The sequence below is a fragment of the Glycine soja genome, chromosome 11, assembly GCF_004193775.1.
Source record: "Glycine soja cultivar W05 chromosome 11, ASM419377v2, whole genome shotgun sequence".
Classification (NCBI taxonomy): domain Eukaryota; kingdom Viridiplantae; phylum Streptophyta; class Magnoliopsida; order Fabales; family Fabaceae; genus Glycine; species Glycine soja.
In genome coordinates, this window is record NC_041012.1 from 39,449,910 (window position 1) to 39,475,834 (window position 25,925).

The 25,925-nt window shown below is 29.7% G+C and overlaps 2 protein-coding genes across 4 annotated transcripts; one reads left to right on the forward strand and one right to left on the reverse strand.

Annotated features, from left to right (window-relative positions):
- Positions 1-6,563: 6,563 nt before the first annotated feature.
- LOC114373618 (transcription factor bHLH130-like) lies at positions 6,564-10,607 on the forward strand. Of its 3 annotated transcripts, none has more exons than XM_028331118.1 (8): positions 6,564-6,711; positions 6,883-6,974; positions 7,206-7,844; positions 9,029-9,363; positions 9,495-9,665; positions 9,931-9,996; positions 10,085-10,153; positions 10,254-10,607. In XM_028331118.1, the coding sequence occupies exons 3-8, from the start codon at positions 7,223-7,225 to the stop codon at positions 10,305-10,307; spliced, it is 1,317 nt and encodes a 438-aa protein (XP_028186919.1). In that variant the 5' UTR covers positions 6,564-6,711; positions 6,883-6,974; positions 7,206-7,222; the 3' UTR covers positions 10,308-10,607. The 3 variants fall into 3 exon arrangements, with proteins under 3 accessions (XP_028186919.1, XP_028186921.1, XP_028186920.1); XM_028331120.1 differs by having other exon boundaries at positions 9,032-9,363; positions 10,254-10,588; XM_028331119.1 differs by lacking the exon at positions 6,883-6,974 and having other exon boundaries at positions 10,254-10,588.
- An 11,481-nt stretch (positions 10,608-22,088) lies between these two features.
- LOC114373122 lies at positions 22,089-22,996 on the reverse strand. The gene has a single exon (XM_028330660.1). It carries the CDS (start codon positions 22,815-22,817, stop codon positions 22,269-22,271), a length of 549 nt encoding a protein of 182 aa, XP_028186461.1. The 5' UTR covers positions 22,818-22,996; the 3' UTR covers positions 22,089-22,268.
- Positions 22,997-25,925: the final 2,929 nt, after the last annotated feature.

A 25,925-nucleotide genomic window follows, 5' to 3' on the forward strand; every position in this document is an offset into this window, starting at 1 on the left:
TTTGAATTAATTCAATTATCAATTGAGTACTCACCTCTCTTTTATCTCAAAGTGATTAAGAGTATAAAAGCTAAATTTCTCCGCTGACTTTGAATCTAAACACCATCAAGACTTTTTTGATGATCAAGATATGATAAGATAAAATATAAGAATAAGATAAGAATGTGATAGGAAAAATACATGATAAACTTTAATCATATATAATCCTTGATGCACACCAAATAATAATAAGATATAATATGAATTATGTTCAAATTAGGAAATAGTATTTCAGAAAATTTACATATAATTTTCTAAAAAAAAACAACTTTTAATTTTTTACAAGTTGTAAAAATTATAAAAAAATATAATTTTAACTAAATTATAAAAATTATATTTTATTTATGCTGTTGCTTTTCTTAAAATTATAAAACAATTATATAAGAATTTTTGAAATTAGAATTATTATTGAAATTTTCTTTCTTTATAAATAATTAGATCTTTTAGAACACTAATTTATACAAATAAAAAAAATCATTTTAAGAATAAAAAACACAAATTGTTCCATCTATGAATCAAATTATATATAACTCATTTTAAAAAAAACTATTGTAAAGCGCATGTAAGATAGATAGTCAATAAGTATTTCCTTAACATTCTTTTATATAGATAATAAATTACACTTAAATGATTTAAGTATCTATTAACCGAGAAGATTGTAATAAATTTTCAAAAATAATTCTTATTTCTATAATACTAATTTTTACTGATAATTATATTAATAAATAAATGTTAGTTTAAGAGTAGGATATAGAATTCATATTTAGTTGAACAAGCAATTGTAATTTTTAACTTAGATAAGTGCTTATGTATTAATAAAAATAATGATGATAATTTCAATAGTAATATCTATTGTAATAATTCTTGTATAAATGGTTTCTCTAATAATTTTTACGATAATAATTTCGATAGTTATGTTTTCGATAAGAATAGTTTAATAATAATTTTAATAATGTAATGGATAGCCATGTTAATAATAAATTAGATAATAATAAGTCATGCAGATTGAATAAAAGTAAAATTTAAGAAAAAATGAAAATTAGAAAAAGATAAAGCTTTAAAGAAATACATAAAAGTAAACGAAAACAAATTTTATTAAAATATGGATCAATACATATATTATGATTTTCCTACCAATAAACCTTCCTGTGTGAATAACATGAGTGATATATGAGAATTTGAATAAAACTGATTCGATCCGATAAAAAAAAATGACGGTCATCAGTCTTATTTATAAACTTTTAATATTAATTATTGAAACACAGGATTTTGAGTACTACTTAGGTCTAATATTGACTCTAATTATATCTGATCGCATGATCTTCTTCGTGAAATTGCTATAACTGAATTTACTCTTTTGTCTAAGCGCTACTTTCTTCATGTGCATAATTAATTGTGGAACAAAACTTTCATCCAATAACAGAACTTTCTTTTATTACTCAATACTTCATTAAAAAAATTTATTGCTACGTTGTAATAAAACATTATCGAAAAGTATATTTCGATAGATAGTCATATTTTGATATCTTTAAACATTATTTTCTCAATATTTCATTTGATAGAGCTTTTTTTATGAAAACAAAATTTTATTAAAAATAATCTTCTCTTGCCATACTTAAAAAAATTACCTAACAGATAACAATATCTTAAAACTAAATTTTATTTTGCTGGCTTTTAGGCTGTGACAGTCTTTCTGAATTGTAGTTTTTCTTTCCTTACATTAACAAAAAAATTAAATATTATTACTAATAAAAAATATTATAATAATTATATATCATAACATTAGAAAATTTATCACAAAGTATACAAGAGAATGAAAATGATTTAACTTGAGTCCAAGGCAACTTGCCTCAATTCCCTTGTAGTTGTGGCTGCCACGGCCCTTAGTATTATATATAAAACAAATAGATGATGACAGAAAACAAGTTATGCTTTTTATAATTCAATTATAGACATTAATATTGAGGGTAATATATGAATCCCGTTTAGTAAATTAGAAATATCTAGAATAACCTAAACCTGCGATTTTTATTTAAATTGCATGTAACTTATTTTATTCATACGAGTACTGAAACCGTACATCCAAGAAGAATTTGGTGCCTGCATTTATTCTTGGAAAATGCGTCATATTTCAATTATGAACAAATACTAATACGTAAAGAAATACTTATAGTAGTTATGACATTCATCCAAATCCTTTTGTTGTATATGTTGACCAATATCCTGTTTTTGAGAACCCATTTTGAATTCCTCTCCTTGAACTCTGTTCTAATCCATGGAAAGACATTGCTTGCGGCGACAGCAATGAATTGAAGTTGTTGGAGTTAGAGATAATTGCTTTAACTTTCCAATTCCACCTATAATTACAAAGGAAAGCATGCTTTACCGATTCAACCAAAGTTATTTGTCTTATTATCAAAGGGGGTTGACATTGATCGAATTTGGCTAAAATATCAAATGTTTGACAGCTCCAAGCAGCACGAGGATCATATGTGTACTAACACAAACATTAATTGGGTCAGTCAAGGTATGACCACTATTTAATTTACTATTCCTCATTAACTTGTTAATTAATCCTTATTCATAATAAGTAGCTGCGGAATTGTGGACTTTTCTTGAGATGATTAAAAGGGTAATACGATGGCCAGTCATATTTTGTGGTTGTGGATTGATCAAGGGCAGCTGGAGGCTTTAGAACTCCTCCCCCTTGACTTTTAATTTGAATAGTTTGATCAAAAAGAAAGTGGCAGCATATTCACACCAGTGAAAAGAAACTTTATTTTAGTGTAAGTGAATATTATATTATACGGTATATTAAATAACTTAAGGCTCTTGACCGAGATTATTAATAGTGTTACCATAAAATCATTATTTTCTCTTGAATAATGATATTTATGCAATAAAGTATACAACAATGAAAAAATATTGTTGTATAAATTATTGTGTGTTATGAGTAATGCAACCTTTTCTTGAAAATTTTTACCTTACAATTTCAATATAAAATTATAAATGAAAAGCAAAGAAGTTATTTCTAGGTAGATAACAAAAATAAGTTACGTTAAATTATAAGTTATTTTTTAATATATCTTTACTTTTATAATTTCGCTTATTAATTTATTGTTGGACCCAATAAAAAAATATATATCAATAATAAATATTTTTCTTTTGGGAGGCATATAGTAACTAGTAAGAACTTATCCCGTCTTAGGCTTGAGCCGCCCCAAAGGATAGCTTTTTTTAATTTTTATTTCTTAATGCAGAATATTGTAAAAGTTCTCATATAAACTAATACATGTAAATAATCAATGAAAGGATAAGCAGAATCTTATATTGTGCTGATCTTATTTTAAAAATTCTTAATACGAAAAATATTTACTTAAACGTAAGAAATTGTCTTGGCTTCCTTAGTTTCTCTTTCGCCTAAAACAATGTGCTGAAGAACTACTTGACCGAGACTCGGTTATTTATCTTATACCAATGAGAATTAAATGACTCACGAAACTGATTTTGAACCTTTCGTACACATCATGATCATGGTCTTGCTTTATTTTAATTGGGAAATATCATTTTGCAAATAAATAAATGCTAGCTAGCCACCCTTATTTAAACTGTGTGAAAACAAATTATTTTAACAGCGTCAAAGAAAGAAAGAAAGAAATGGAAGTTTCTATTTTTTCGATATATGGAAAAGGAAGTTTCTAATGAAGCACATTTCTAAGACTAATGTACCCATCTTATCTTTTTTCCCCATCTTTTCTATGCTAATTAAGTGCGCGATGGTTGAATGAATAGGTCTTTTTTCTTCGTTCACCTTCGTACAAAGTTGAATAGTATTACTATTATCTGCATAAGAATTCAAGAAATTGTAGCATTAGCTAAGAAATTAGTTAAGAAATGAAAATGTTTATTGGCTCACTTTTTTTTTTTTTTTTTACAATACGTAATTGTAAAAAACTTCGCGCTATTCCTGAAGCACAATGCAAAATTTTGGATGGCTGATCTACGGTCAAATTTCCATTAAAAATAAGTGCGTAAAAAAAATTATAGTGAAAAAAAATGACACTGCTAATAAATATTTTTTTAACAATTTTTTTATGCTTGATATAAAATTTCTCAGAAACTACAAAATAACGAGCAAAGGCCCATTGAATAGAAGTAAGCTTACACAATTGTGTGATTTCTAATGAATTTTACTTAATAATAAAAATAAAAAGTGTCTTAGAGTGTGTTTTTTTATGACGAATGTTAGAGTGTAAGGACGTATAATAAAGATTGTACTATATTAAATTAAACAAATTAATATAATTAATAAATGTAAATTCATTATGCGTAAGCACTATGGATAAAATTGTGGGATAAATAGTAAAATTTGTTTTTGAAGGTGTCATATAATAATAAATTGATTCCTAAAAGATGGAAAACAAGTTTAGTATGATAAATTAGTTTTGTTGTTAAATTTATGAAATTATTTTTATCATTAAGTTGTAAAGTTTAGAGATCAATTTATTATTAAATTATTTACAAAACTAATTTATTGCTTTTTTTTTTTGTATATTTAGGGATTAAATTTAAATTTTTTATCTTTCATAAACTAATTAACCAACATTTCATACTTTCAAAACGAATTTCACTATTTACCTTGTGTTAAAAACAAAAAAAAAAATCCATAAAAACTACCTAAACAAATGCTACGTTACTAATATGTTTTTTTTTTTTTTACAAACATCTATACCAAGGGTTAAGTACTGTATATAAAATTTAAAAGTTACAAAAAAAATAACTTATAGACGAAACATTATTCTCAACAACTAACATTATATTTGGCAAAATTAATTAAAAATTGGAATTAAAAAAATTATTTTATTAAATCATATGTATTTAATAAAATTATTTGTTAAAATAATAAAAATATAAAATTATATAAATGAACATATTTATGTAATGTTTACATATAAATTTTTATTTGATTTTCTTGATAAAAAATATATTTTTTAGTATTTATAATTTTAGTATTAATTTAATTTTAAATATTTGCAACTTTTTATTTATAAAATACAAAAAATAAATAAAAATTCATAAACTTATCATATATCACTATAGTATCATATATAATATAAAAAGGTAAAAATGAGAAAACTATATCATATGTAAAAAAGGTAAAAAAAAAAATATTACCTTAAATATAAAAGATTAAAAAATAAATCTAATAAATGCCCAAAGATAAAAAGGAAAAAATATAAAAAATAAATGTTAGAAACTAATATTTTTTTAAAAAAAATTACTACTTCAAATTACCTCTAAAAATCACTAAAAACTATTAAAAAAATTATTTACCAAATGATTAATCAAATTTTTTAGCTACTAAACATTAACTTAACTGAAATACCTTATCTTCTAAATTGTTAATAATACCATACAATAACTGTAAAATAAAATACCATAAAATAAATCGTAATTAGCGCACTCACTGTCACATCGTCCATTAACGGTGTACTTGGATACCAGTTCACACATATTTTAATGAGCACAAATGAAAAACTTCTTTCTAGCTTAGCTAGATTGAAATGATCAGCCATTTAGTATCTACAAACTGAAAATCAATCATGCTATAAATAGTAATTGAGCTTCAGACATTTTCGTAAAGAAAGAGTATATCATTTTGAGAAATTCATCAATTCCTACTTAGCAATTTTATAACATTTTGTAAGATTAAGTGAGATATGCGGGAAAAAAATGAGAAATGTAAAATAAGATGAGTAATATGATATAAAAAATAAATAAAAACTTGAGTCATAAATAATGGTTGTAATAATATATTCTAAGAATAAAGCAACTCTACCCTTTTTGAGTTTCCTTAAATGTATAAACTAAAGGAAGATTTCCTTAATCCTTTCAATCATGCTTTTGCATCCAACCACTACAAACCTTACTAAAAAGTGCCTTTCCTTGGTAACCATTAATCATATTGTTTTACGAAAAGGATGGTCATTATATAGTAAACAATATTACAATAGAACCATTTAAGAGATAATGGAAGAACCTAATAATTAAGGTTAAAGGTGGTTGCCCCTTCCTGCAACCAAAGAACGTCAAATATACACATTAATGCCTTATATACCCTACGTTCCTTAATTCATAGATCCTTAAACTAAGTATCACTTGCCCAATTCTACTCATTATTGTACTTCTTTCTATTATATATGACTTCCTAAGTTCCATGAAAATAAAGAAAAGCTTCCAAAGCTTATTTGTTTATAGCATGACTTAAAAGATAAGTGTAATTAATGTACTTTCTCTATTCAGCAAGTATGCACAAAGAAAGTTAGATGCCAAAACACACATTCTTTAAGTTTTGCCATTTCACGGGGTAATATATGTTTCGTCAAAGGGAAGATTATGAAGAAAAAAATAAAGAGAGAAAAAGACAAAAGGTTACCATGGACCACTTTATGTCATCATGGTATTATCGTTATATTGAAGAAATATAAGGGTAATCACTGAACAACAAAGTACATAAATATATCCCAAAGGCAAGACAACAAGCTTAGCCCCACAACTCTTCTCTCCCTCTTTAAATTCTGGATCTGGATTTTGAGTTCTGATCCTAACTCTTGAAGCTGAAGAACCTGAGGCTAATTGAACTCTAACGTGCCAAAAAAAATTGAGTTGCATGTATGCCGTTTATTGTGTTTCAATTTGCTATTTTTTTTTTTTAAGATTTATGGTCCCAAAAGCTACTCCTGTTATGGCAGGAACAGAATTCAAGAAAGATTGTTGTAACAAGAAATTATGTTTCTCATTCTGTTAGAATGACACCCCTTTTTTTTTCTGACCCTTTGTCAGGTTTTGCTGCTTTAAACTTTGTTGAAGACAGAATTTGCAATTTCTCTTTGGAATTTTGGTCTTAATTTTTTTAGGCCATCTCGGTCACCAAGGTAAATTGAACAACCATGTAGAAATTTTCCATGAAAGAAACATGGCTAGTTAAATAAAGGAAACATAAGGATAACTTCTTTTCTTTTCTTTTTTCTTTGGGGGTGATTTTCATTTTCTAATGAAGAAAATCATTAACTTGGAAAGCTATAACAATTACAATAAATCATCAGTGATATAATTGGTGATTTCGAGAAAAAAGATACAATAACAATTTTTCTCCGTATTTCCAGGTAATTGTGAAGATAAAATGAGTATTGTGTATAGTCATGCTGTGAAGTACTCTCGAGGGGAGACAAGGATGAACCCAGAAATGGATTCAAATATTGGTCAACATTGTCATCAACAAAATTCTGGACTAATGAGATACCGTTCTGCCCCAAGCTCATTGCTCACAAGCCTTGTGAACAACAACAACAACAACAATGGTTATGTCAATGGTGAATCTTTCAGAAGTGAGCATAATCATCATCGTCATCAGCAGCAGCAGCAGCAGCATTATCCTCCCTCTACAAGCTCTGAAATGGAAAACATGTTGGCCAAGTTGATTTCTTCCAACAATTCTGAGCCTTTGCAAATGAAGGAAGAAGCAGGGGACTCTGTTTCACAACCACCACAACAACACAATGGTTACTCTTATGGGTCTTCACCTCAGATGATGTACCAAACTCAGCAAATTCAAGGCTTGCCTATACCAAATGGTTCTTTAGGGGCTTCAGGGAGTGCTTTTGATGGCTCATTCAGTGCAGTAAATTCCCTTGCTTCACAGAATTCCACACAACCTAAAATGGGTGCTTCCACCAATTGCAACAATCTCATTAGACAAAAGAGTTCTCCTGCTGGTTTTTTCTCCAATTACTCAGTTGATAATGGTATGCCCTTTTTTCTTGGTAACTGTCATGGAATTTCATTTGAGTTTAATTTTCATGCACCCAAAAATCACCTAAAATAATTACTACAAAAGTTAATAACCTAACCATACATCACAATCTATAATGGAATTTACATTATCTGTGCATTTTAATTAAATTGTGTGAAATTTTTCTCTTCTTATGAATGTTACCGTGTTCTCACATTCGGTTTAAATTCAAAACAATTTTCCATAAAATTAGTTAGGACATGTGAATAGAAGAGGTTAATGGATCATATCTGATCAAAGATTTGTGGAAATTTTAAATTAATATTATGAAGTTTGCTAGTTAATTAATTAGCTTCAAGTCAAGTCAAGTCAGATCCCTTTTTTCCTGCAGTATTGCTAAATATAGTAAAGCAATTGGGGGGTTACTTGTACAGAATATCAAATCGAATATCCATTTCCTGCATAGAGAGTTGACTTTTATTTTAACTATTCTTATAAAGAAATTAAATATCTTTGAATCAAAAGAAAACTAAGCATATGGTACATTTGAGGGAAAAAGAAGATGGGAGGGAATGAAATACCAGGGAAGAATCTGAGAAAAAAAGGCATAAGAGTTAGCTGTAAAAAGTACTAAAAAAAATCGGAACACAAGGGGAATCCTTGAATTAAATGTATTTTGTTTTTCTTCTGAGTAGCAATTTCTCATAACAATAAATTTATTTTTTTTCGTTACCAGCACCCTTTGGTCTTAGTGAGAGTTCGGTTAAAGTAAGACGTCATATTCAAATATTATGAATTGAGAAATAAACTTCAGTAGACTTTTTTCTCTCCCCCGTAAATGGTTACTTTTGTTTGGTTTGGTTTGGTTTTGAGAAAAGAAAATGAGAGGATTTTGAAATTTGAATAAAAGAGAAAATATAAGAAAAAAATATTATGTTTATCTTTAAATGTTACTTTTTCTCATTTTCCTTTTTCTTTCTTTTCAACAAACCAGACAAAAAAATATCATTATCTGTGTTTTTTGGTTTCTCTTTTATTTTTCTTTTCATCAAAGATATCATAATTGAAGTTCAGATTTGTTGAGGCTTGAAGTGAGTTTTAGATATCAGGACTTTTAGACAAAAGAAAAAGAAAAGAAAATTCCTTTTTAGTGTTGTAAAGAGTATAGACATTTTGTATTGATGGCAAATCTTGCAGCAGCATTGAGAGATGTGGCAAGTTTTAGGGGCTGTGATGTCTCAAATGGACAAGCTATTACATCCTCTAGTGGATTGCATGGTACTTTGAACTTCTCATCTAGGCCATCCTCTTGCTCCACCCGGATGCCACAGATTGCTGAAAATGGAAATGAAGATGTGGAAGCAAATTGTGTTGAAAGTAGAAACCTGAGAAATGACAATATCAACAACACTAAATGTTACATGCCTAGTTTCACCACTGACTTCTGGGATGGTTCTGCATTCAGTGCCTCCAGAACAGCTAGTAACAGTGGTGAAATCTCATTTTCCACTTCAAAGGCTATGGATATTCAGGTATAGAATAATTGAATGACATCATATGATTTATGAAGCCGACCTCACCTAGTGAGATAAGGCTTTTCCACTTTTATTGTTGTTGGCCGTTTTGGTCTTTGTTGTTGATCTGTGGAAATTTATGTTACCAGGATGAAGATTTTGGATACCAAAAAGTTGGTTTGACCCACCATTTGAGTCTGCCTGGCTCTTCCAGTAGGATGGCTACAATGGAGAAGCTTTATCAAATTCAAGGATCTGTTCCATGTAAAATTCGTGCCAAGAGAGGTTTTGCCACTCACCCTAGAAGTATTGCTGAAAGGGTAAAAGTCTCATTTGATTCTACTGTTACTCTAGATTACATACTAATCATATGCAAGGTCTTTAAAGATGGTTTGCGACCATGATTTTAGTCACAACCTCAAGGTTTTTGGGATCTATGTGACTGCAACTGTGACCGCATTTGTGTACAATTTCCCAGAATATCAAAAATCGTGACAAAATCATGACCACAATTTAAAATCCTGATCATATGATTGCATTGCCTGGTGAACTGCTTCTTATGTTATCTTGATATGCATGTTCCAGGAAAGGAGAACACGAATTAGCGCAAGAATCAAGAAATTGCAAGACCTTTTCCCAAAATCAGACAAGGTAAACTAACTCTCTCACTAGCAAATCACATTGTTGAGTAAAACTTCTTCATGTGCACTATGATGACTTGATGCTTTTCTCTTGGCAGCAAACAAGCACTGCAGATATGTTGGATTTGGCAGTTGAGTACATTAAAGACTTGCAGAAACAAGTTAAGGTACTAGAGAAATATAAGTCTTCTCATAAATCCAAAAAAAAAAAATCAGCCTCCACTATAGTCTATATTGTCTGACCAAATAATTTTGCTCATCTTGCAGATTCTCAGAGATACTAGGGCAAAATGCACTTGTACAAGCAATCAGAAGCACTGATTTATATATCCTTGTAGATAACAAAAAGAAGGAGCATTTTTTTTTCTTTTCATGTATTTATCCTTTGGTGTACCAAAATTTTTGGTCAGTGTGATTATGTAGAGTAGCGCTGATATTTGCTAGTATCTAAGAATTTAGGTCCAGGTCCGTGTGAGTCTCTTCAGTTTTGTTTTTCATTTTCCCTCATTTGTTTTTTCTTTCTTTCCTTTGCTTGATTTAAGTATCACAATGTAATAAAAAGTTTAGAAAGAGCCAATTGTAACTGTTCATTTTACTCATAAGAGGTTTGATGGCATCACAAAATAAAATTGAGTCTCAACTGTCACACGCTAAAGATTGAGTTCTATATGGAAGAAATTACCGGTGCAATAAGTAGTTAAGATCTTTGTATTCGTGTTGCAAATATAGGGGGTGTCCTGATTAGGAGTTCAGAAAAGAGGGGTGGAATTGCCTTGATGTTGAACCAATGCCAAGCTATGCACACTCCAGTGCTTATCATCATTTCAGAAGGGTGATGAAGACATTAGATGTGAGAGGAGAGGTCTAGCTTATATTAGATGTAGCAAAGAAGAGTGCTGGGAATTTATTTTCCAATACACCAAATTTGTTAGAACAACAAAATCATGAAAGAGACAATTAAATATAAGCATCTTAATTTATTAAAATTCAAGGCTTGTTTAGTCGGACATCTGGAATGATCTCCTCCACAGAAGTTATTACTTGAAAGATCAATGACTATCAAGGTGTAATATGTAATACCCCATTTTTTTTAAATAAATTAAAAAGGTTTTTTTATTTAAAAATAAAAATATTTTTATAAAAATGATGAGGTTTTTATAATTAAATAAATAAGAAGAAATAACGTTATTAATTAAAATAATGATTTGAAAAAAAAAGATATTTTATTTATTTATTTGATAGGAAATAAAATAGAGTTCTTGTTTATAAAATAAAAAAAAATAGAGTAAATAATAGGTTATGAGTACCTAGCTATAAATAGAAATACGTTAGGTCAGTTTTCGTAACGTCTTTATGCTTCCTGGTCCTCTCAATTTCGTTTTTTTATTTTTCCTCTCCCAAAGTCTTTTTTTTTTGCATACACTCAATTCTGTCTCAATAAAATGACGATCTCAGACTTGTTAACCATTGCATTGTCGTGAAATTTGAGCATCGTGTTCACAACGCATTTCCGAACATTCTCACCGTTGGAATTTGTGAAACAACGTCTGAGGTCAGAGAAACGCCCTTCGCATCGTACTCTTTTCCCATAGTTGTTCCAGTAAAATTACGATCCCTGACTCGTTAACCATTAGATCTTCGTAAAATTTGGACACCAAGTTTGAAATTCATTTCCGCACATCTTCACCGTTGAGATTTTCAAATTAATATTTGGGGAGATAGAAATAATCATCGCACGCAGACAGTAGAGTGAAGACTTCAATCTCTTTTCTTTCTCTCTAATGCTTGAAAACCCTTGTAGAACAACCAGAGGAAAAACTTGAGGAATCTCAAGAAATCGTTAGAGATGTCGTTATCGCTGTCGAAATACACTCGTGAGTCCACTTAGAGATAATGGATGAGTTTATCATAATTGAGGTTAGAATGAACATGTGTAGGAATCTTTAGAGGATTAAATTAGTGTTTATTTTGGGATGTTTATTGAATTATAATTTTCCTATACGATTATAAATACAATATTGTTGTGTTTGACATACCAATTGATGTTTTGATGTGAATTGGTAGATAAACTTGAGTGCTCTTGGGGTTTTCGTATTTTTTACTTATGATTTTGATTCATTAATTTTAACATGATTGTGTGGAATTGTTTGAGGGGTTTTACTCCCCATGTTGTGAGAAACATTTTGTATAAATTATTATATTGATATTATGAGATGGTGATTCAACTTGTGAGTAAGTGACAAATACCTGTGATAAATGGTGAGATACATGTGTATTGAGATGTTGTATGTATTGAGTTGTGAGCTATGAACTGTGCAATCACACAATTGTAAGATCCTTTAAGGGTGACGAGTTTTTGCGCAACAAGTATTGTGATAGGATCTACTGTGGGAACCTGACGAGTTGAATCACTTTAAGACACAACGAGTTAAAATGATTTTGAAAACAATTGAGTAATTGTGTGTATTGCATAGTTCATATGTAAAGTGTATATGATTCATAAGGTGTGATAACATGCTACTTTGAGATTATACCATAGTGATTAAGACCGAGTGTATGTAATAAATTAAGTATGTATTGACTTGCAATATCCATATGTGCATTGAGATGTTGTATGCATTGAGTTGTGAGTTACGAATCATAAAATTACACTACTATAAGATCCCTTAAGGGCGACGAGTTAATGCACGACAAGTATTATGATGCGAACCACTGTAAGGACCCGACGAGTTTAATCACAAGGGCGATAAGATAAAATTATTTTGAGAATAGTTAAGGAGTCGTGTGTTTTGTACCATTCATAAATAGAGTCTGTGTGTTAAAATGTTTTCTGGGTTGAATCTGAATCAGGAGGGAGAGACCCTGACAGACTCTTCAGAGTGTAGGCCTTAGGGGTAAATACACCCGGTTTGAGTGCTCCTTTTAGTCTGTGCTGATCCTACATCGTTGGAGCATTCTCGCAAAACAGCGTGATCCTGACTGGTCTCCCTATAATTTTACCAAGTGAGAATGACCTAACTTATTAGTGCGTGGTTTGTCTTGTCATGTATTCTTAGGCGCTCGACGAGATTTTTCACTGACATGGTACCACATTGCATATAGGATTGAGTCTTAGTGTATTTGTTGTATAACGCTTGTGTATTGATCGATATTGATTGATTTAGTGATATTGTATTTCGATCCTTGAGTACATGAATGATGTGAAAATGAATGAAACACGTTGTGTTGTGAGGTGATATTATGCGACAAAGTGGTGGAATGACGTGAGTTATGTTTAAGTTGTATTTCGTTTATATGATATGTATATCTACATGTTGTCATGTTTTTCTCTGTTAGTTAGAAATGTGATAGCTCACTCCTCGTGTGTTGTTTGTGTTTGAATCCTATGATGATCTCGAACTTTGTGTTTGTGGGAGTAAATGACTAAGTGAATTGCTTTAAGAAACCTTGTGCGAAAAGACGTCGGAACACAATACTGTTAGAATGTGACATTGGAGCATATGTTTCTATATTAATTATATGAAATTTTGAATCGAGATGATTTTATCATTTATTGGATAAGTTATATTATGATGTTAGAAAAGTGAATGCGAGTTTATTATTCTTTTGAAATACGTGTTTTAAATTTTTTTAATTAATTCTGATTTCTTATTCCTTTTATTATTAGTACATACATGTGTGGGTAGAGGGTGTCACATAATACTTTCGGAGATTTTGATAAACCATGACCATCCCTTAGACATTTTAAGGAGGAACGGTGGAGGCTCCGGTGAGGGACCATTGCAGAGGAGCCCCATAGTGTGAGGGGAATTTGGGGAAAAGCTAACTCTTTTTATTTCTTAAAAAATAATAATAAATAACTACGGTTAAAAACCTGTTCGTAAATAAACTCTTGTAATTCAACATCCTAACTACATAAGCTTAATTGGATCAAAATAATAAAATTGGTGTATTTAAAAAAAATGAAGAACAAATTGAATCTTTAAAAAAATTTGAAGATTAAGTTAATCTTTTAAAACATCTAAATTCATAATTAAGTATATTTTTTCAATCAATATTCTCTCTTCGCTCTCAGCCTCCCAGCTCCCACCATTCCCTGCCTTCAATACTCAATAGGGCTTTTCATATCGCAAACTTCCACGGCGGCGGTAGCGGTGATGAGACAGTGTAGAAAAAAAAAAGCGTTAAACTTTAGTCCAATTTTTGAAAGGAATATCAAAGAAATTTTGAGTAAGGCTTGATTGCATCAAAGACTTACTATTTAATTACCAACACGTTTTTAAAGTAAAACCTTTTTCCTGAATCTCCTAAATATGTTCATCAAAATCCAATTCTTAACCGAAGGCATACATTGTTTTTTCTTCATTTGTCATGAAAGATAGTAAAACTTAATTCGATGGTTTTTAGGAGGAAATTAAGACTATTTTTAGGAAGTTATTTTAGTTAGTTTTTAATTTTATTTTATTAATTAAAAAAAATTGTTTTATTGTTAAGTAAATAAAATTTTAAGGTAATCTATAATATTTTTTAAAATATTACTTGAATAACATTTTTTAAAATGTTAATTTTTATATTTTTATATTTTAATTTATTTTTATTTTTCAAATATTTATTCAATTTATTTATTACTCATTTCAAATATATTATTATTCACATTTTTGTATATTTTTTAAAATTAGCTTACAAACTTTCAATTATGAATTATCAGTTAATTTTTCAACTTCTAGTTAGTAATTGATTTGTGAAACATGTTATGTTATGTTAATGCAGATGGAATTGTAAATGTAAGACAAAGTAGTGGCGTTGTGCGTAGCAATCTGGGCCACATTTATGGGCATTGCTCACGGAGAGACTACAGGCAAGGCAAAGGCTAGTGTTGTTACAGGTCACAGGTCACAGGTCCCAGGCATGCATGCATAGCATGGAAACTAATTAACACTATGTCTGCCGTTGTTCTACCACCAAAGGGAATTTATGTGAAACTGGGTGGGACCACAATTATATCAAATCAGTAATGTTTAATTCTTTTCTTTTTGCAAAAAATTGAAAAATAACTCAATATATAGCTTCACTTTGGTTATATTTTTATTCATTGGTTTTCCCTATGTTTATATACATCTACTATTTTTCTGTCATAAAATTAAATCCTAAAATAAAAGGAATCGAAAATTTTAATATTCGATCTGCAGGTAAGGAATTACAACAAAAGGTAAAATTATTTTACCTATATATACAAATATTTTTTAGACTTTATACTTTTTATTAAAATGCCTCAAGTGCAAAATTAATTCTCAAACATGCCACATTATAAAGTTGTAGAGAAATTGGTTTTAGAAGAATTGGCTTCCCAATACATACATAATATAAATTTGTGTTGGGAAGTCGATTTTAAATGAATTAACTTTCCAACACATTTTACCTTTTTTTTTAGATGACGTTGAGAAATTAGTTTTTCCAAAACAGGCTTTTCATTGTGTTCTTTTTCTTTTCTTTCCATTTGATGTTTTTAGGAAAGTTACATAAAAAAGAAGAAAAAAAATTAAAAGTTAATTTTGAGAAAATCAACTTATCAAAATGGTTTAGAAGAAAGAAAAACAAATGTATTACAAAGTCAAATTCCTCAAAATCGACTTTTTAATGCCTTCGATCAAATCAAATCATATCTTACAGGAGATATTTTAAAAACATAATAATGGTGTAAAAAAAAATCACTCGAAGATCCCAATGAATTTCCGGTCCAAAATACCACTATACCAGGTCCAAGTAGTTTGGTCTAGATCAAATCATAATAATAACTTCCTGGTGTATGTATTGAAGAAACTAGACAGGAAAAAACCATTTTATGAAATCCTTTACAATATGTTAGTGACATTAAGTAAGAGTAATGATATATCCACATCTGTATAGTATATACACATCTACTTTATATCCTTTTTTTTAATCTCCTTTTATTTATGGCACTATATCACCTCCGTGTCTACACATTTCGTATCTAGTAATAGTACATTGGTATCCATGCATCAATTAATTTTATGGATTTTTTATTTTAAATTCTGGACACAAAGAAAGCACAAAATAAGAACATAAAATGAACAAGCAGGCCTCTATTTTTTTTTGTTAAAGTTTAATTTGTAAAAAAAAAAGGATATGTAGGAAATGCTGCGTGAATGATGTATATACTTTCATGCGAGGTTCCTTTTTAAGAATTTACGCCGAAAGACTGTTTCTTTTTTTAACCAACTCCACTTACAGGTATCTCTGCCTTTGAATGTGGAAGAAAGTGTTTGATATTAATTCATGAATCCAGGCTTTGCACATAAAGGCTAAGAGAACTCCAAATTTGCTTCCAATTTAAGTTGGGTTCAATGCAAAATCCGTAACACGATAGCTAGACTACTCATCAATCAACAAACCAACCACACACACTTTCTAAAAGGCTAAGGCTATTTGAATTTCAAATATCATTTCATTGCATTTGGTTGGCAGCATCTATCTATCTATCATGCGAGTTCATAATAAATATAAAAACCTTAGAAGCTAGCTAGACTCAACTCAACAACAACATCTATCTTGTCTCTCACTGACCCTTCTTCTCTAATTCAAAATATGCCTTTCTCCAAATTGTTTCCATTTTCCTCAGAATTTAATGTGACCACTTCCCATTCGTTGTTGGGTTGTTGGCAAATTTAATGCCACTCTATTTAATTCTCTGCATTTGTGTCTCTGCCTTGGTCCCTCCTGTCTCATCCATTAAATTTTAAGAATCTCACAGGACACACCATATACTTACAACAACGAAACATATATGCATCCTTCTCTTCACCACTTTGTAATTTCTACTTCATACCCTTCCAATATCCACTCACGTTAAGTTATTAGCCCTTTTATTTTCCTACCTTCTTCTTTCTCTCTATTGTGATAGATGCATATGCATGTTGGAGTTAAGGTAAGCTTTTCTTGTCACATATGTTTCATTAACGAATGAATGGCTGTTTTGTTTCTTCAGAAAGTGCAGGAACTTGCTGATGATGATGCTGGTTCTTATAACTTCAAACGTGTAATTAAGGGCTTGAGATATTGGTACGGTTCAATCAGAAGACAGTGCTTTATGATTCTAAAGCTCTCTTATTTGATTGAGCCGTGCCAATATCACATGCAAACTTTGATCATCGCTTGTAACAATCTGCAGCTAACTAGCACATTAAAGGTTGTTTCACTAGCTATTTCTAATAATATTGTTTTCTTATTAAAATTAAATTTTCATCTTAATTAGATGATAACTATTGATAGATATTACCCTTTAATACTGAGATCAACACTTTGATTCTTAAGCAAGGTTAACTTTGAGTCTTATGAATGAAAAAAAAATGTATGTAAGGCAGTGATCAAAGATCTTATTAAAGATTATCAATTAGATTCTTTAAAAGAGATTAATCATACTTCACATCAATAATATGGTAGGAAAACAAAAAAATGGATAAGAGATGAAATTCTAATTTTAGTTAAATAACAATTTAATAAGTCACCTAAAGTAGTGTTGCTAAGTTTTATGTTCATCTTTGTGTATATGCTGGTAAGTGTTTTTTGTTCAAGAGTTGATACGGTAAAAAAAAATGAATGCCAGTAATTGAGGTTTTTCTTTTGCAGATGTCTTGGATCTTCTAATATGGTGTAGCAAGCAACCATCGTTCGAACATAGTCCAACTTATGAAAGTTTTTTCCGCATGTCCCAGAAGCGATGATCAATATATTTCTTGTAGTGGGGCGAGAAATGAATTTGGTAAGGTTAGCTGGAAATTAGTTTTAATCTTTCTCTTTTCTTTTTTGGGTGGTAGGGACTTAATTAACGTGACCAAGATAAAATCTATCTTTCACGTTTAGTTTGCTTCTATTTAAAGCCTCATCTCTTTTTTGACAATCTAGTATTATAGTAGGTGTCTTAGGTGACAAGATCCGATCTTTCTCTTGCTTTTATTATTAAAGCACTTTCCAGGTAATACATATTTTTGGAAATATTTCTCTATCAGAAGCCGCATTAATTAAAATTATTGTAATTTGGTGGTCCAAAATACTACATGTACTTTGATAGATCAATTTATATTTGACTTTTTGATCTTGCTTCTTACTATAATAATTATTCTTCACTTATGCCTCAGTAAAACACTAATTTTAATAAAGAAGGTTAAAAACACTTTTTTTTCCAATATATTATACTATTATATATTAGATTAAATTTATGTGAGTTTTATTACATCAAATAGTAACAAGAGTTACTTAAATTTCATTATTCAATAATAGAGTGTGTGTCAAGAAAAAAAGAAAGTATTAAAGAGTGTGTAACATATAAACTAGTATTTCTTAACTTTAATATGCTAGGCAATCGTCTACAAATGTTCTTAGTTTGTTTCTCACATTTTACTCAAGGTAAGTTAGAGTGTTAGACAACTCATTTAAGGTTTTGTGGGTTAAAGATATCTAGAGATAACAAATTGAATCTGCCCGATGTGTCCAAACATTCCAAAAATAAAGTTCGATTGAGCTCTTCAATTTTAGGTTAAAAATAGTGTATTTTTTCCTGCACTTCTAAAATTGTTTTATATCCTTTTCATATTACTTTCAAAATGATCATTTTAAAAGTAATTGGAGGATTGCAAGAAGCAATTGTCCCAAAAATATTGCGGAACTGCTTGGGACACCAAGTATTTTTGCTGGTATACCCAACAGTTTTTTAAAATACCAAAAATACCCATAGGTTACAAATAGCAGATTAACTTTTTCATTTCTACAACATCTTTTTTTTTTTTTTTTTGTAAAACCGCACTCTCTTAGTGTAACTTGTTTTTAATCCGTATGGTTTGAAAAAAAAAATATGCATCTCTCCTTCTCCGACGATGAAAAATCATCAAACTTTGTCGTGTATCCGTAAACAATGCACGTACACCATCGACGACAACAAACACTCCGGCGATGAGACCGTAACAATTAGGAAAAAAGACATAAAAAAACATGGAGATGCTTGCAAGTTGAAATGTATAAAGTAATATTTGTCATTCAATAATTGAAATGAAGGCTGGAAGCCTACATGAAGTTAATGTTTGGAAGAATCAGAATATGCAAATCCTTGGAGATTCATGAAATCTATTGGAGAAATAATCAAATGAAGACTTACAAGAGTTTATTCAAGAAGTATTAAATTAAGGCAGATAGGTAATGATGAAGAACAGAACCTTCAAGGCATGGAAGGCTGCCAAACTTCAGCCATAAGCTACTTGAAGAAGCTAATAGTAATACATGTTGTGCCTCACAAATTTTTTAAACCAGATTACTCTAGATACAACGTTCAAAATAGTACCAAAAAAACAAAATTATTCTGAAGTAGAAGGGTGCTATTACTAGAAGTTTATGTCACAAAAGGACTAAAGCTCTTCTTTGCATTGCCCCTATTCCATCAGTTGAAGCACTCCAATTAATGTGAATATCTTTCTTCCATAAATAGGCACACATCAACAACATGGAAAAAAGAAGAGTAATGAAGCAAAGGAGAATTTTCTGCATATTTGAGCTTTTTTTGAGACATCATCTTCATCGAGTATTAGAGATTAGTTAATCAAGAAGTTACAGTTATTTTCTGTTAAGATAAAATAATGATAATAAATAGTCTTGTACTTGACACATTTGATGAATAATATTCATTTTTCCTCTCAACTCATATTATGGTATAATTTTCTCTGGCTTTAACCACCATTGAAGCTTCTTTTCTGGTTCCATTGGCCGAGGCTGGAATCATACTTCAGGATTAGTCTCAAAATCCTTCTTGCCCGTTCTTTCTACAACTTGGCAAAAATCCAGGTTTGTTTCCCAGCCCTTGAATTGTCCCAATTATCACTCATAGAGCCTTGCAATGAAACTTGTTGGAAATCTCACCTCAACCAGTAAAACAGCCAAATTACTAAATTAGTATATACTTCCTCCGTTTTCTTTTTTAAGAAATAAATGGATTTCACATATATTAAACAAATTAATTTACTTTATTAAATTGTGTCATTTTTAATTAAAAAATATATTTTTTCTAAACTACCTTTATCATAGGAATTTGATATTAAACACAAATTCCCTATGAAGAATATTTTAAATATAATTTTATTAAATAAGACAAAAATAGTTAAGTTTTGCTTATATTTGAGAACAAAAAATTTGAGTTTTTTTTCTTATAAAAAAAGAACGAAGGTAGTACACATGGAGGATAATTAGAATCCTGCCGAATTGTAAAAATAGCCTTGTATCCAACATATTTGATGAATAATATTCATTTTTCCTCTAAACTCATTATGACTCTAGTTTAATAATATTTTCTTATAAATTAAAATAAAATTATGTAATTAAATGTTATAGAAAAATTTTCATCTAACTCTTTGAAAAGTTAAGCTACATAAGTTGATTTTAATTTAGAAGAGAAACTCAGTTCATTTATTTATTTTTATTAGAAATTCTTATAGAAAAAATTATTCAAATAGGACCTATTTACTACAAGTGAAAATAAATTACAAGAAAAGTAATTAAATGATTTTTATATATTTTGGAAAAATAATAATTTCATATAAAAAAGTAAATAAAACATTTTCTTGCCTTCTTCTTTAACTCCTCATTGTCCATTCGTTCACAGAAGGTTTGTAATGATGCAATTTTTAGTAACCGCACAAAAAATTAATGTATCTCTTCCTCTCCTTTATAAATGTGAGAGGCAAGAAAAATCGACATCATAACAATATTTCTATTAACATATTAGCCTTTTCGAGACCTCCCAAATCCTCCTTAAAATTAATCACTGTGATCTGTGTCGGCAAAAGTGAGATATTGTTCATCGCATATAGTAAAGAGAAGGAAAGAATATTCCACAAAAACTGGATCTTGTTATCAAATCTTCAAATTTCTATTTTAGGACTACGTCCCCTTATTAAAGTTCCATCAACAAATTTTCTCGGCTACAAGAAACTTGTGTTCTATTTTGTTAGAAAAGAAGTTTTGATATACACGAATCATGCATGTCATAAGAACGTTATTATAGAATTGCATTCATTACATGCTATTAGCCTTCTCTCACAATAAGGTTGTTTGAAGTCTCAATGGTAGGACTTACTCCACCATTTACAATATTGTATCTTTTTTCCAATGGACACACATCTACATGCAGGGATGCTAATTAATTTGCAGGTGCTATGACAAAATTTGCCCTTTTTTCGGATATTCTTCTAAAAATAATTTGTTTTGGATATACTTTCTTTATATTTGATAGCTCTATAGCTTTTCCTTGCGGTTTTTTAGTTGGGCTTAGGCCCTTGTATAAAAATCATCCAAGAAGCCGAGAATGACTTGTATGGAATTATGCTCTTTTAACTTATAGTTTATACCATTCTGGTGGTGGCCACTTATTTCTTTCTAATAAAAAAGGATGCTAGATTTCATCGATCATTTAAAAGTTATATTTTTTGGTAGAAACATGGATATTTTTTGAATCCACAACCCGGGGCAATGTATCTGAATGCAGAGACATTTGTTCAAAAATAAAAACAGTAAAAAAGGGAAGGGATTATATTTTAGACAAAACAAGTAAAATGTAAATCTCACTCCTTATTTTATAATTTCTTTTCAGAAACTATGATTAAATTAGGATATTTTTAATCTGTATTATTTAATTATTTCTTAACTTGTATACACTAGCCTTGTACATCAATAGTCAGAAAACCCGAAATAGAACATTAAACAATGAGAATTCTTGAAAAACTAACAAGTTACAGCTAGCTCTTCCATTAATAAGGTACACCCCATTAACCTATGAACAAAAAACTAATAGAAATCCTCACAAAAATTTAAGAGGTTGCCACTCATTCTTTTGCTTTCCCTATAAATCCTTCTTTTCCCAGAAAACTTAGAACAAGAAATTAACAAAAACAAACAAGGCATCTCTGGCTTCATGACATGCAAGAGGGATTCCATGCATTTAAAGTTCCTCTAGCAGCAGAACACCCTATTCCAATACACTAATAAACTACTATATATTATAGTGAGAATAATCAAAACAAAAACGATTGCATGGGACCCGAGTAAAACAATAATGGATGATTTGATTGTGGTATGGCTACTAATGATGCCAAAATTTGAAGCTTACATGAAGACATCCAAGTAGCTTACATTAGTACATCCAAGTAGGAATCAAACTCACAAGATTTACAATAACTCATTAACATTATTCAACCAACCGAATTAAATCTCTTAAATTAACCACTACTCTATGAAGCCAGTTTTGGTCAAAATAGCATTCCTCACCTTGCTAAGATCTCTCCCTTTGAGTGTCCTCCCCATCCCTTCACACACAGAGAAAGATGAAATCTGGCTCCTTGCAAGCTTCCTAGCAATCCATTCATGTGGAGGAACCATGTCATCGTCGTCATCATCATCATCATCACCACCCTTGTTGCTTGCACCATCATCTGCTGTTGACCCTTTCTTGCAACTCTTACCATAAATCTTTGACCAGTCAGGGATGTCCATAGGTGCTGATGAGGATCCTTTAACCAATGGAGCATCAGAAGCTGCAGGTAGGGGATTAGCATTATTATTAGCCCTTGGAATCTTTCTTGGAGCAGCAGGTAAACGCCATGCAGAAGAAGAAGAAGAAGAACCACAAGATTCCTTGCATGCCCTTGTGGTTTCTTTGCCACTATCATCATTTGCTACACTCCACACATCTTCTTCATCAAAATCTCTGTCCTTCATTTCTCTTCCACCAACACCCCAGCTTTTGTTCAAAAAAACACCTCGATCTGATGTCATTGTTGTTATAGATAGATTAGGGTGTTTGTGAAATGAAAAACACTTATTAGGAGTGTAAGAAGATTGAGTAATGAGCAGTGATGTGTCAAAATTTCCTATTTCAGTATATATAGACACATAGATAAGTGAGACTTCTCCACCTAATGGTATTGTGGCTTCTAATGAGATAAAATGGACTTTTTTCTCGTCTTGGGAATCAAAAAGCAGAAAGGTGTAAGGGAATAACATCAGGAATCTACCTTTGCTTTTGTTTAAATAAATAAATAAATACCCACCAAAAAGAAATAGGACTTTTCAAAAAAGAAAAACTTACAAATGGTAAATGTGATTAACCCTTTGTTAAATACCAACCGGTACAAAGGATGAAGCCTTGAAAATCAGAGACCAGAGAGAGGCACAGAATTGTACTTGATTTTTATCTTTTAATTTTTTAAAGACAAAGGGGTGGCAGAAAAAGCCAAGAGAAGCAGCATGCAAATCCTATGTGTACATATATTAATGTACACATATAAGCGTGTATTATTGTTTGGCCCAGAAAAGAACATGATTATAAGTAAAAGAAACGAAAAGAAAATGATGCATGGGTCCTGGGCGTGAATATCTCAGTTGACATAAATAAATAATAAGATCATTAATTACCTGGAAATAATCAAAGTAAGGTGATTAAATGCAAGAGTCCAAAAGGGCACAGATGAAGGTCATGAAGAAGTGGGCGAGGGGAAGTTCCATCATAGCATTTCCAATTAAGAAGAGCAAACAAACACATTCTTCTAATAAGGCACTGTTCGATAGAATAGAAAAAAAAATATCAAAATATAAGTCTCAAATTATTTTAATGTTTATTTCTTAATTTTTCTATCCTTTTTTTTTTTTTGGAACAAACGGAGCCTAAAAGTCCCCTCTCTCTCTTTCTTTGTTTTCATTTTCAATATCTATTTTTTTAAAAGCTGCATCTGCATGTTGATTTGGAGAGGTGGTAAGGGACTATTGGTGTGGCCGTACCTTGCCAATCCTCTATCAAGTCTCAACCTTATCTTCAACTCTGTAACAAAGGTCATTCATGCACACAGAGCCTCCGATCCATCTGTACCATCTTGGCTGAGTCAATGCCTTCTCTTCTCTTCTAGGAGAGGGTAGTGAAGTGAATGCCATTTCATTGGGTATTAGGACTTAGGAGACGTGCTTCATATTGAATCTCTCTTTAACTTTGGACTTTTTAGTAACTTATTCTCTGATTTTATAAGAGGGCTGTAAGTAGTATTAATTAAGTAAAAATAATAGCTAACCAACTTTGTGGTTGTCTAATGCAACTGAATTCAAATATTTTAAACAAGATTTTGAATGTATTTGAATTAAAAGTGATTGGGAGGAATTTTTTTTATTAAAAGTAATTTTATTTTAAATATTAAATATGCATTATCTTCTGGTTTTACCAATAAGTAAAATAAAAAATATTAATAAAAAAGTAAGATAATATAATCAAATGAATATATTTAAAAACTGGAATATATGTTTTTTTAGTCCAAAACTATAAATGATAATGATTTAAAATACATGAAGACTTTATAGAAATCAAATATAACTCTTCTAGGTTATTTGACTATATAATATAAGTATTTACATAAGAAAATTTACAAGTATTTAAGGTGAACGGATTTTATAAATTAATAAGGAAAATAGTTTAATTAAAATATTCAATATAAAAGTCAAATAAAATACAACTAAACTTGGGTAGGTATCTACATATGCACATATTTTTTTCTATAAAAAATTCAAAACTAATTAAATTCTTATTGTATAACATTTTAAATAAAATCAATTCAAGTTTTGTTTTTAAAAAACTTTTTAAATGAAAAGTTAAATTCCTAAATAAAACCAATAAATTATAATTTAAATAAAATTAAATTTAAATTACCTATTTAAATTTATTGATTCAAATATTTGATAATTAAGCAAAGTTTATCTATTCTATCGTTATTTTGGCATATTAATAATATGCTTGGATAAAAGAAAAAATATATAAACAATGATATGTTTTTTTTTATTTAGTAAATGGGTAAGTAAGAAAAGAAAAGAAACCTAATATCTAGAAATAAGTTTTATTTTTTTAATTTAAATCTTAAATTCTTCTCTCATTTTTCACATTTTTTCATCTACCAAAAGTATATTTCTTTGAAAATTGAAAAAACAATTGAGATCCTGCCTTTGAATTTGCGAACATGACATGGTGTACCTGCTTCTATGAATCAATCATTCCTTGTGTTATGTACTTCAATGCCAACCTAAGACGAGGCAACTTCGGTGCTTGGTAGGTGAGGGAGTTAGATAGAATCTGAAAAAGGAGACATAAGAATAAACATGTACCTAGTTCTTATAAATACATTAAATTAATTATTTTTAGTCCTAATGAATTTTACAATTTTTTAAAATATTATTATTTATATTAATAAAATGACATGTAATTATGTGATTTATTTTGACAAGTCATATTAAAATATGATATATTTAAATTATGTCTAAGTATAAATAAATAATAATAAAATCATTTTTATATTTTATAAAAATTAAAAGTGAAAAATTAAAGATCCTCAGGAACTCTTAAAAAGGATAGGGGAAGGGGGGAGGTCTACTATTGGTCTAATGGTACATAGGGCTTAAACAACCCAGACAAATTATATTGTGATATTAAGATTTTTTTAGCTATTGATAATTTCTTTTAAAAAAATTAAAATTTAATTTAGAGATAAAAATAAAAATGATAGATTAAAAAAGATAAAAGAATAAAAAAAATCTTAAAAACGTTTTCGTTAGAGAAAAATTCCTAAAATCTCTATAGTTGAATGAATAGTTTCTAAAAATGGTTTCGTTAAAGCCATCATAAATTTCATACACAAAGGATTTTAGTATTTTCAATTTTCAAATAAGGCTAATTTAGGAATAAAAAAATTTATTCCACTTCATACACTATCTAACAATATAATGAAAACTTCCCTCAATTCCATCACAAAATATTTAAATAATGGAATGAAGGTGTTACTGTATTATATTCCATTCCATTCTATTTCATTTTAATTCAATCCATTTTATCTCATTTCTTTATAGGAATCC